Consider the following 12,464-nt stretch of genomic DNA (forward strand, 5'->3'; position numbering starts at 1 on the left):
ACACGCACACACACACACAAATAATCATAGGTAATTTCATTAATTAATGACACATTTAATAACACATTTATTTATTTAATTTCGTATTTAATTAATAAATGAAACATTTAATTAATTAATGACACATTTATTTTATTATTTAATGGTGTATTCATTTATTTAATTATGGCACTTTTGGTCCTCCATTCCTTTTCTACACATTTCAAGTGGTTTGATTTAGGAAGAGAATCACGTCTCCTCTTTTCAGTCTGCCGAAACTTGATTTTATTGTGTATTCATACTCAAGTTATAGATCTTCATAGTTTTTGCTGGTTTCCATTTTCATTTAGCGTAATTTGAAAACCTATACAGTCCGTATATTGTGTTATTATTTACCAATGTCTTAATTTGTCAAAGAGATTAAATTTACTGATTTGCGTTTCTATTTTATCCAAGCTAACGGCAGGATACATGACCACTGCGAGGCGTTCTGCGGTCTATATAAACCAGCCGCCATCTTACATTTTCCAGTCAGCACCTTCCTGGACGAGACGTGATTGACTGACTTCGGAGGGACTGGACGGGGGTTCCCGTTGATTACCGGCGGCACATTTTTCCTCGACTTTTTACAGATTGATTTTTTCCCCTCCGTCTAAATCCAAGTTCGAGGATTTGCTGCGTTTTTATACGGGTAGGAAGCAAAATTAAACTACACTGATCATGTCCGCGTCTCACTGAGAGCCAACCGGAATCGAGCCGGGATTTCAACACGAGCCGGTCGGGACTCAGCTGCTGCATTCATGGCTTCCGTTTGGGACATAGCAGGCACCACGTCCCGGGGATAATGGCTATTTATTAATGACATGTTGTCACTCTTAAATTGAATTTAATTTTAACTTCCGTGTAGGGGAATTCGGTATACATCGACTAAATATAACCTAAACTGCAATGTTGGTCTCGGATGTTAGGACAGAGCCCTACAGCAGTCCACTGAAGCTATCGTTGCCACCTAGATTTTTGGCCACATTCCACTTTAGTGACTCATGGTTCTAGGATTTTTTTTTTCCCCTTTTCATTTTGGTTAAGTGGTTTTGCACCAATGGTCGCTTCGCTTTGCTCAAGCTATGCGTGGGCATGTCTTTTACTTTATCTACTCGGCGTAACGAAGTTAAAATAAGTTTCACCAAACATTTGTTTGAGTGTGTAATTAATCGCTACGCTCCGTATTTGAAGTCAAGTCATTTTCAACAGAACCAAAACCTTTCATGGACAATGTTGAAATGCTTACTCTATTAACGGCAGCGTGTTTTCGTGTCGTTTTTTTTAAACAAAGCCCCACACATTCCTCCCAGCCGTTGTTGCTTTGGAGGAAGACGAGGTGGAGCCTGAGTATGAAATTCGAGTCAGGAGTGTTTGAGCAACTACGTCGGGCCAGCCGGCAGCTGTGGCAGAGGGGCGGCTGCGTTGGACTATCAACCAAAGTAACCTATGCGGCTGGCTCCTTTACATGGTTGAGGTTGGTCGGAGCGAGAGCTTTCAAGAGTTATCACACTTTGCCACGAACATTCACAAAATAGCGACTTTTGCGAAGGCATAATTTTCTACATTGGCGTAATTTTGTGCGTGCGCGCGCGCGTGTGTGTGTGTGTGTGTGTGTGTGGGGGGGGGGGGTTACAAAGTATATCATTGATTTAAATCACAATTATGTAAAATCGGTAAATTGGGGGAAGATAAACGAATCTGGGTTGAATTAAACGAAAAAAGCCAAATTTACTTGAGATATAAAAAAAAAACAATTTCAACCCTCGTCCACACTGAATGTTATTTTACACTACATGATTAACTTTTAATAGTTAACATATTTTGGTATTAGTACTTTTTAAAATAAGTCAATTAAATGGTCTGGCATGAGTTTTAAAAGACTGAACCGTGGCCTGCATTGTAGTGTACCAACAAAGTCGCATGCGAAGAACAATGTTATAAAGTTGATTTTGACTCAAATATATAAATTTTATGCTTTTTACATTAGAATATGTGGACAGTATCCGAGCAAAAAAGATTGAGTACATACAGTTGACTGCTTTTCTGTGCCATCCATCATCCCGCACTGGAGACGGACGGCCACCTTATGTTGCAGAGGCTGCAGCTATTGAGCTCATTGTATAGTAATATGGCAGCCAGCAGTGAGGCTGCTGACCCTGCACATTGCTTCGCTAACACTCAACCAACTTGCATCTAGCAGCTCTGACCTCCTGCGCCTTCCTTAAAGGCAGCTTGTTGAATGAATACATGTATAGCACTAGAATTGTAATTGTTTAAACATTCTTACTTTCACACTTTATAATATTACTACCAGGCTCTGCTAACAACCATCAATGTTAGTTTTATTTTCATTTTTTTTATAAATTACTTTGGAATCATTATGTTATTGCGATCTGTGTTTACGGTTCCACAATTTATTGCAGTTTTCCTTTTCAGCGGTTAAGTTCCTAAAAACCAATCGATAGATAAAAGCTGCTAGGCAATAGATAATTGATTACATTTTAAATGCATTGTGAGAGATATTATTGATTCTGCAGAAAATGTAAGTGTCCCTAGTTGGACACCATTGTGGGCTTGACACGCTAGTGGAATAATCTTCTCTATTCTATTTTCCATTGATAGAGTTTCATTCATAAATGCAACAAATAAACACCAGGCATATGTCAATTAACTTTGTTCTTTTTTAAAGACGGTAGTAGCAGAAGTACACAATTTACGGCTTTGATGCAGTCGGACTGCCTTGTGACACTAAGGACTCGTGGTATTTTATGGCTTTTCTAGTCTAGACCAGATCTGAATTGTAGACCTCACATCTGGCTTTAAAGAAACCCCCATTCAGTTTTTGTTGGAACTTGAAGCTTGTACTGCCTTGACTTGGTTCATGGTTTAGTCTGTTCAGCTGGAGGGTAAGGCTACCATTTGTTTGCTGTCAATTGAAGACTGGGCCTTTTTTTTGGCTCGTCTTTCAAAGCCTGATGCAAAGATCCACTTTTCCACCAGTGTGAATGGTTGCTTTGATTTGTTGCTTTGATTTGTATGAAGTCTAGTGTTGCACATATGGCTCCCATTAAAGAGGGGGGTTGGGGTAAGTGAGTTCTAGCTTCTCAAGCTTGACAGGATGGCGTGTGAACAGTGAATTAGAATTGAGCTTTTTGTGTGGGATGAAACAACATACCAACTGCCTGACTTGAGATTGTTTTAGTTTTGCAGTTGAATTTGGGTCCTTTGGGTATGTGAAGAGAAGTCATTCAGTGCAGGAGTTAAGCCTAATGGTTGCATGTTGGCAGTATTTTAATGGGAAACAGTGCGTTAGAGTTGATGTGACTGTTTGTTGTTTGGGGGGAGATAAGTTTGTTGGTGTCAAAACAAAAGTGCTAAAAAGAGGGAACTCCATGTGTCCATGCATTCGTCCACCAGTGTCGCCATGTTTGGTTCGTTTGTTTCCAAGCTTCGGGCTTCTTGATTTCGTCACAGCTTCAAGTCCAGCCCTAAGCAACGCTTGATTGGTCCAACCTAAAAAAGGTCAGTTCCAAATGGATCAGCGGGAGCAGTACAAGATGGGTTCTCGTGTTTGAACACATACCGCGAGAATTCAGTTTGCGAGATTTGATCAATGTGGTATTATAGACAAAAACTTTCCCTACCTTTTAATGCAGACATTCTTAGGCGGGGTGAATTAAAAAACCTATTGAGACTTTCCACCTGTAACCTTTAATTTGAAAAAAAACAACCTTATTTTACTAGTTTGGTGGTCTTAACACATGGCCTGGTCCTTGGGATCAAGTTGTGTAATTGAGAAATGCTGGACTTTTTGGCAGGGGTAGAAACTTTGAGAACTTTTAAAAAATATTATTATTAGTGATGTTCGATACCACTTTTTATTTTTATTTTTTGCGATACGATACTCAAATCTTCAGTACTCACTGATACCAAGTGCCGATACATTAGATTTCCAAAATTATTATTATTATTATTTATTTTTTTACTTACAGTAAGTGTTAAAGAAAATATTGTGAAATCCCATTTTCCAAATTTTAATCGTAATCACCATTCTGGCTGCCGTGGTGAAATTAAAATTGCAGGCTCTGCTGCACATCACTTTCTCACCAGTAGTCAACCAACTATCTGGGTTAAGGCTCAATTAAGGTTCCTAAATAACAAGCCAGCACACTCTGAAACGGGAGCCTAAATTATAAATTCTTTGGCATTTTTTTTGTTGTTATTTGTAATTTAGTCAATTCATTTTAGTTTCATTTTGCACTGAAAATTTTCATACATTTGTTGAAAAGCAGAGCAACAAAAATACAGATGTTTTCCCTAACATGATGATATTATTATACTGTCATAATCGTGCAGCAGTAATTTGGATGTGGAATAAGTACATTATCTCTTAAGGAAAAGTATAGAAAATTGTGAGTCTTGGGCAAATATGCACTTGGCGCAGGCATGTGCATATTCTCTAGAAAGTGATACATTTAGACTAACAACTAGCTGCTAAGATCTCAAGTTCTTTTTAAACAGCCACTATTAAACAATTTACCACAGCAGCTTCCTTCATCGTCTGGATATTGTTTATTTTTGAAGTGCTGCATTTCCAACGGAATGTTTGTCAGGAAACCAGAGTTGTTTGACTTTTGGCTCATGTTCCTATCAGTGGTGCACTCTTTTGCGCTGACAAGAGTTGTAATCGTCTCCCAGAACTGAACCACCTTTGAATCAGATTTCATGGTGTCAGTGACTTCTTGGAATTGTATAAACTTTCCATGGGGATGATACTTTGGCCGTGTGTAGTTTTGGATGCTGTGCCCTCTTTCACTCTTGGTTTTTGGTCATATGTAACAAATTATTTGGCATAGCGGTCTAAAACAAAGCCACAGTGTTAATTTGAAATGTGTACTTTCTGCTTCAAAGTCAGTGGAGGAACACGCACGCCCTTTCTCTCCCACTGCTTATTTTCCTTCCAAGTGAGCCATTTCCCACCCTCATTTACATAAGTACTACCTAGCTGCGGTGCTTAATGTGGGCCTTGTATACAAACTGCAATTTGCTTGGGTGGATTTCATACAAAGACGAAAAGATGGCACCACAAGGTTGTCTGTTTCAGCAGAGACCACAACAGTGATTCCATTTGCATGAAGTGTGCACATTGCAGTTGTTTTTGGTGTAATCATTAACAATGAGTCGGGAAAGAAAGGAAGCGAGGGGTCACTGAGGCTTATGGTGTTTTCCTGTGCGTTTCAGATCAGGAAGCTGTGACGGCCGTGGTTTGAGGAAAGGAACATGGCTTCCCAGGGTGAGTTGAAACTTGAAGCACGTGTCTCCCTTGCACATGCACACCAAAAATTTACTTACCTTACTATCCAGGGAGTTTTTCCTGTGTACAAAATTCTGAGGCGGCCACCTCCAATCTGAGTGACTGATAATGAATGAATGCTTTAACATGATGATAGTCTTATTATTCAAACATAGAATTATTATATGTTGCCTGTAAAAAATTAAAGCGAGTCAGTTGAATTTACAGAATACATGCACGTAATGGGACATGGTCAGGATTAGGAATGGTCGATGGCACTTTTTTCCCAACCGATATGCAACTCTTATATTCACTGCTAGTGTTGTTCCGATACCGTTTTTTGGCTCCTGATACTGATTCCGATACCCAGCTTTGCAGTATCAGCCGATACCATACCGATACCAAAGTTGTTTTTGTTCTCGATGTGAAAAAGCTGTCCTGCCATTGGTTCAGAGCATTCAAGAGCCAATAGGATATCTTAGCTCAGCATGCAGTGAACATGTCACACATCAGTGAATGTCGGGCATGAGCAAGACACAAGATGCTGCATCCAAAGTTCTATATTGGCGTCAGAATTAATGGTATCTGCATGTTACTTGTACTTACCGATACCACTGTTTTAATGCAGTATCGGGGCCTCTGCCGATACCGATACCAGTATCGGTTTTGGAACAACACTAGTCACTGCTACTGATAACAAATACCGATACTACTAGTAAATAAAATTCCTCACCCATAAATGACAGATGATTTTAAAGAAAGACCTATATATCCCAATATATTATTTTTCCATAAAATTGCATGAAGTTAATGGCAACTTTGTATTCATATTATTTCAACTTTCTTCTCCCTGATCGTAAATCGGCCGCAGAAGGGGGGCCGATATTGGTATCGGTCACCGCTGTGAGTACCGATACATTAAAATAAGACTTTGGTACTATTGGTAGTCACCCATCATAGTCAGGATGATACCACCTCTGCTTCAATTTGAGCCAGGAAAAACTGTTCTACCATTTACTTTTTCTTTTATTAGCAAAAAAAAAAATAATGTGTAAATCATTACATTGATATTTGGGTTTGACAAAAGCTCAAAAAACACTGTTCACAAATCCTAAAATGGTACTCCAATTTCTCTCCATCCTAGTGTTGTATTTAAAAGGATTAACATGGATTACCAAAATGTACCAGTTTATCTCTTGAATTCTGCTGTGCCAAATTGATCAGACCAGTGTTGCCTGTTTTTATATGCTCATGTCTCCCTGCAGCTGATTTGATGGAGCTGGACATGGCCATGGAGCCTGACCGGAAGGCAGCAGTCAGCCACTGGCAGCAACAGTCCTACCTGGATTCAGGCATCCATTCAGGAGCCACGACTACAGCGCCCTCACTCAGTGGGAAAGGAAATCCCGAAGATGACGACCTTGACAACAACCAAGTCATTTATGAGTGGGAGCAGGGCTTCAACCAAAATTTTTCACAGGATCAAGTCCAAGGTGAGTCCCAAGAGCCACCATTGGTAATAATTTAGAATATTGTCAAAGTGTATTTGGGAAGGGGGAAAAAAATCCCTCCTATCTCTTTCAGACTTGGATGGTCAGTACGCCATGACCCGTGCCCAGCGGGTGCGTGCAGCAATGTTCCCAGAAACTCTTGAGGAGGGCATGCAGATTCCTTCCACACAATATGACACAACAAATCCGACCAACGTCCAGAGACTAGCAGAACCTTCACAAATGCTCAAACATGCTGTGGTCAATCTGATCAACTATCAGGATGATGCTGAGCTCGCAACCCGAGCCATACCGGAGCTCACCAAATTACTCAATGATGAGGACCAGGTAGTTATCGTTAACGACGTGTCATGCTGTACAACGAACGCTCTGTCGTCACTGATCAATAATAAATAAATAATGTCACTCGTCTTCCTCCTCCTAGGTTGTCGTAAACAAAGCAGCAGTGATGGTGCATCAGCTATCGAAAAAAGAAGCTTCCCGTCACGCCATCATGCGCTCCCCTCAGATGGTGTCTGCCATAGTCAGGACAATGCAGAACACAAACGACGTGGAGACGGCTCGCTGCACTGCGGGGACTCTCCACAACCTCTCTCACCACAGAGAGGGACTGCTGGCTATCTTCAAGTCTGGAGGAATCCCAGCGCTAGTCAAAATGCTTGGGTAGGTGGGAAAATTGCTCGAAAGGCTATTTTGATATTTGAAATAAAAGTCGAGGATGTGGTGTGTAAAAGAATGGTCAGTTACTGTTGCTGGCTAAAAATACTTGATTTAGTGCAAACGTAAACATTTTCATTTTTTAAACTTAATTTGTATGTCTCCAGTTGGTAAATTTGCAAGGGAGACGTTTGATATATTGTTTACACACAATAGAGGCCTGTTCTTGAAATGTGTTGACAACAACTGCATAACCAACATTATTGACTGGTAAGTAATGTAATGTTGCAATTGGCGGGGGTGGGCAGCAAAATTAATTGGCAATTTGCGCCTCTTGAACAGTCGTTGGTGAGAGGAAAACAATTTAAAATCCAGTTCCTATTTCCCAGTTGTATTGTAATCCAATAATCCCTTTTCTGCTTTGCAGCTCACCAGTGGACTCTGTCCTGTTCTATGCGATCACCACCCTTCACAACCTCCTCCTGCACCAGGAAGGAGCTAAGATGGCCGTTCGTTTGGCCGGTGGGCTTCAGAAAATGGTGGCCCTGCTCAACAAAACAAATGTCAAGTTCCTGGCCATCACCACTGATTGTCTCCAAATCTTGGCCTATGGAAACCAGGAAAGCAAGGTGAGCTTGGGTCCTTGTCAGCTGAGCTTTGAAAATATCAGATGAGCTTGTTGAAATTAAAACCTTGTCCTTTTTTCTAGTTGATAATCCTGGCCAGTGGGGGCCCCCAAGCACTGGTGAACATCATGAGAACTTACACTTATGAGAAGTTGCTGTGGACCACAAGTCGAGTACTCAAAGTCCTGTCAGTCTGCTCCAGTAACAAACCTGCCATCGTAGAAGCTGGTATGCTTGAGCGCGAAAGCCACCAACAACCTTTCCTCAACCAGCAGGAGCACGAAACTGGAGTAATTTATTTATTTTTAATGTGCTGTGTTTGTCTCTTTGCTCAGGAGGCATGCAGGCTCTTGGACTCCACCTGACAGACCCAAGCCAGAGACTGGTCCAGAACTGTCTCTGGACTCTCAGGAACTTATCAGATGCTGCCACCAAACAGGTGAAGGCACCCATAACGGACATTCAATTCTTGACTAGGACTTGCAGTTTTTGTAGTGGTCGCAGTCAATGCAAGTAACTGAAATGTTTAAAAAATACTGTTGTTGCATTCTTCTTGCCATGCTAACTGGAAACTTTTGTATTTCAGGAGGGTATGGAAGGTCTGTTGGGAACTCTAGTGCAACTCCTTGGCAGTGATGACATTAATGTGGTGACCTGTGCTGCCGGAATCCTGTCTAACCTGACTTGCAACAACTACAAGAACAAGATGATGGTCTGCCAGGTTGGTACTCACATGGTGAAGATTAAAATGTTTTTGTTGTTGACTAAACAAAGTCTTGCGCTTATAGTGCATTTCCTCATCCTGCTTCTTGTATCATTTTCTTCCCATGTAGGTGGGTGGTATTGAGGCTCTGGTTCGCACCGTTCTTCGGGCCGGAGACAGGGAAGACATCACAGAACCGGCCATCTGCGCCCTGCGTCACCTCACATCACGACACCAGGATGCTGAGATGGCCCAGAATGCAGTCAGGCTGCATTATGGGCTGCCAGTTGTCGTCAAATTGTTGCACCCGCCATCACATTGGCCACTCATTAAGGTACAAACATGCCGACCTGTCACAGGTTTCCACTGTGATTATTGTTGATTATTGAAAGGCGTGTGTGTGACATTCAAGTGTTTACTCCCTTAGGCTACAGTTGGTCTGATCCGTAACCTTGCGCTGTGCCCTGCAAACCACACTCCTCTGAGGGAGCAAGGAGCCATTCCCAGACTGGTTCAGCTGCTGGTCAGAGCACACCAGGACACACAGAGACGCACCAGCATGGGTGGCACGCAGCAGCAGTTTGTGGTGAGCGCATGCCAGCAACATGAGCATCAATAACACCAGTACACAGCTGCTGGTCATTCCAAACTGGTGCTGTTCTCCAGACAAGTTTAAGGCCTGTGTGTCTTGAGTAACCGCGTGTTTTTAGGAGGGAGTTCGCATGGAGGAGATTGTGGAAGGTTGCACAGGAGCCCTTCACATCCTTGCCAGAGATGTCCACAACAGAATAGTCATCCGAGGACTTAACACAATTCCACTCTTTGTACAGGTACAATGTCAAGTCACAATTTTTTCTGTTGCAGTTTGACTAAAGTTCGATGGTGATTTGAACATCTCGTGTATCTGTGTGCAGCTGTTGTATTCTCCCATTGAGAACATTCAGCGCGTGGCAGCGGGCGTCCTGTGCGAACTGGCCCAGGACAAAGAGGCTGCTGAGGCCATCGAGGCCGAGGGAGCCACCGCCCCGCTCACAGAGCTCTTGCACAGCCGCAATGAAGGAGTTGGTACGTTGGTACATGATTACTTTTCAGTCTATTTATTTGCTGCGTGTTGTCAAGCAAAATTTGAGTTACGAACAAGCTTTAGATAAACTGCCGCTTGATTGACATAAAAAAAAAGAAGAAGAAAATAGAGCAATAAAAGTACTGTAATGGCCTTCCTTGCACTTAGGTAAGGAACAGTCACGGATGAATTTTTACCTTTTAGATTTAACAGGACAGACAAAACTAAGAACACTGTCAAAGAATGACCTTTAATTTAATATTTGGAAATATTGATATACTGTACAAGCCTGAATAGGAAACTATTGGGGTGGGTTGTGTCAGGAAGGGCGTGTGCCCAACAAAGCATGCGAGTGTCTCACTGTCTACTTGTCACTCAGCTAAACTGTCACCTCACGTCTCCTCGCAGCCACATATGCAGCAGCTGTTCTGTTCCGCATGTCGGAGGACAAACCTCAAGACTACAAGAAACGCCTCTCAGTCGAACTCACAAGCTCGCTCTTCAGGACGGAACCCATGGCCTGGAACGAAGTAGGAAGCACACCCCAGTCATCTTTTTATTTGAACACGTTTGTGTGTAAGGTTTATGCAACTCTGGTCATTTCTACAGACTGCAGAGCTCGGTCTGGACATCGGTGCTCAGGGGGAGCCTCTGGCCTACAGGCAGGACGGTAAGTCACATCCCTGCTATTCAAATGATCCCAGTCCCATTGTTCAATGGTCACATGGTTCCCAAGAGGGTCACCTCTGTTGGGAGTTCTACTTGGAGGGTCTGTCTCATTCAGGGAGAAAGTAGTTGTCTGTTTTTAACTGCCCTGTATGTGGGCCAACGGAATAGCTTCAGTGTTGGGTTTCTGCTGGTGAAACTGCATCATTTAGTTGATCCATTGGGTGTGCGTTTGTTTCTTTGCTGTGATCCTAGTACTTACTGTGTGAGCGCTTGGTTTGTTAACATGCTTCTAACAGTTGCTCTACTTCTCCTGCCCTCCACTCCTTCCCCCTACCAGATCCAAGCTACCGTTCCTTCCATTCGGCAGGTTACGGTGCAGACTCGATGGGCATGGAGCCCATGATGGACCATGATCTGGGTGGGGGCCACCACCCCGGTCAGGATTACCCCCCAGTTGAGGGGCTTCCTGACCTGGGACACTCCCAGGAACTGATCGAAGGCCTACCACCTGGTGATTCCAACCAATTGGCCTGGTTTGACACAGACTTGTAAATACCAAGACCAACATAACTCAACATTTCCTACTAGGTAAGATGGATTCGGATCCATTTTGGGTGCATGTTGGCCTGATGGGAAAATATGAAGTCACTGAGGCTGCTGCATGCTTGCATTGTGCTCCTAATTGCCACACATATGCTGCTTGATTAGTTTGGGTGGTCTTGTTGTCTCTCACCTGATGTTTCACATCATCGCTCATCTCACAATCTCCTTTCTTTGCAGCTGTATTATGTGATCCAGATGAACCTGCATCTTGATTCTCCCACATGGAGGAGGCGGGGTTTTAGAAAGTGCCTGACGATGACCCATCCTATCTATAGGAGCTCCACTGGGACAAATTTGAGTGACAAAGTTTGCTTCTGGGTTGAACCAGAGGATGGTTGGTTGACTTGAAATCCTGATGCCACACATGGATTTGGATCTGTTTGCTTTTCAAATAACCTTTTTATGTACTTTTCCATTTTTATCCTTTGTTTTTACATTTTCCCTTTGAAGTCCGTAATGGTACAAAATGCTTTTAGCTTGCTTTTCCCCCTCCAAATTTCATTATTCCAAATTATACCTATTTGTTTTGTTTGTATTTTTTTTTTTTTTTTTTTTTTGGTCTCAAAGTAGTGTTTTGTTTTGGTGATAATGCTCCATCCAAGTAATGTACATGACCGCATTTTAAATGGTGTCCAAAACACTAAGGTAAATCAGTTGCATTGTAACATTGTGTAGCTTTTGTATAAAACATGGGAAGTCATGGTCCAAATATCGAGCTATTTTCGTGCTTTAAAAGGTGGACACTAAGGTGTCTCTGCTGTTCCAAAGGGGGCGGGGGGGGGGTGTAGCTGGCTTAGCTGATGGGGGGTAGTCTAGTTGGAGGAGGAGGTGGTTGCTGTAGCCTGTTGTGTTCTGAAACAATAAAATGGACTCATTATTTCAACTGACTGCATCCTTTTCCTTCAAGCATTTGTTGGAACACCATGCACATGTCACTTGGACATTTTAGTATTGCCTCAAAGAGGTGCAGTATAATGCCCATTACATTTCAATGAGTGACTCTTGCATGTACTAAGAAAAAAGAGCTATGCTTGATGACCAGTAACACTCAAGACACATCTCCACTGACAATCAGTGAACCTTCTCAACCTCTTACAAGTCATAGTACTAAAACTGGCCTGTGAGTGGCAGCATGGAGCCAGAGGGCATACAGACTAATGGAAAAGACTTATAAAAGTGAGACCAGCTGTTAGCTCCATGTCATTTTCTGTGGTCAATGATGGGTGGGGGCACAGCCTTTTATGAATAGACTAACTATGCTGCTTAACATAATGGAGAAGTAAAGCCACTGGCGGCATCTTACGTTTGTACTCTCAAA

General features: G+C 42.4%; 1 protein-coding gene across 1 annotated transcript; it reads left to right on the top strand.

Annotated features, from left to right (window-relative positions):
• The first annotated feature begins 497 nt into the window (after positions 1–497).
• On the top strand, positions 498–12,029 carry LOC147171826 (catenin beta-1). Its single transcript, XM_086077791.1, has 17 exons — positions 498–670; positions 5,263–5,314; positions 6,580–6,807; positions 6,899–7,152; positions 7,250–7,488; positions 7,910–8,111; positions 8,192–8,336; positions 8,444–8,547; positions 8,695–8,829; positions 8,942–9,145; positions 9,239–9,397; positions 9,522–9,641; positions 9,726–9,876; positions 10,283–10,404; positions 10,484–10,544; positions 10,881–11,131; positions 11,324–12,029. Exons 2-16 carry the CDS (start codon positions 5,302–5,304, stop codon positions 11,093–11,095), a joined length of 2,352 nt encoding a protein of 783 aa, XP_085933917.1. The 5' UTR covers positions 498–670; positions 5,263–5,301; the 3' UTR covers positions 11,096–11,131; positions 11,324–12,029.
• The last annotated feature ends 435 nt before the right edge of the window (positions 12,030–12,464 follow it).

The sequence above is a fragment of the Leptonotus elevatus genome, chromosome 6, assembly GCF_054856555.1.
Source record: "Leptonotus elevatus isolate MCC_2025b chromosome 6, RoL_Lele_1.0, whole genome shotgun sequence".
Classification (NCBI taxonomy): domain Eukaryota; kingdom Metazoa; phylum Chordata; class Actinopteri; order Syngnathiformes; family Syngnathidae; genus Leptonotus; species Leptonotus elevatus.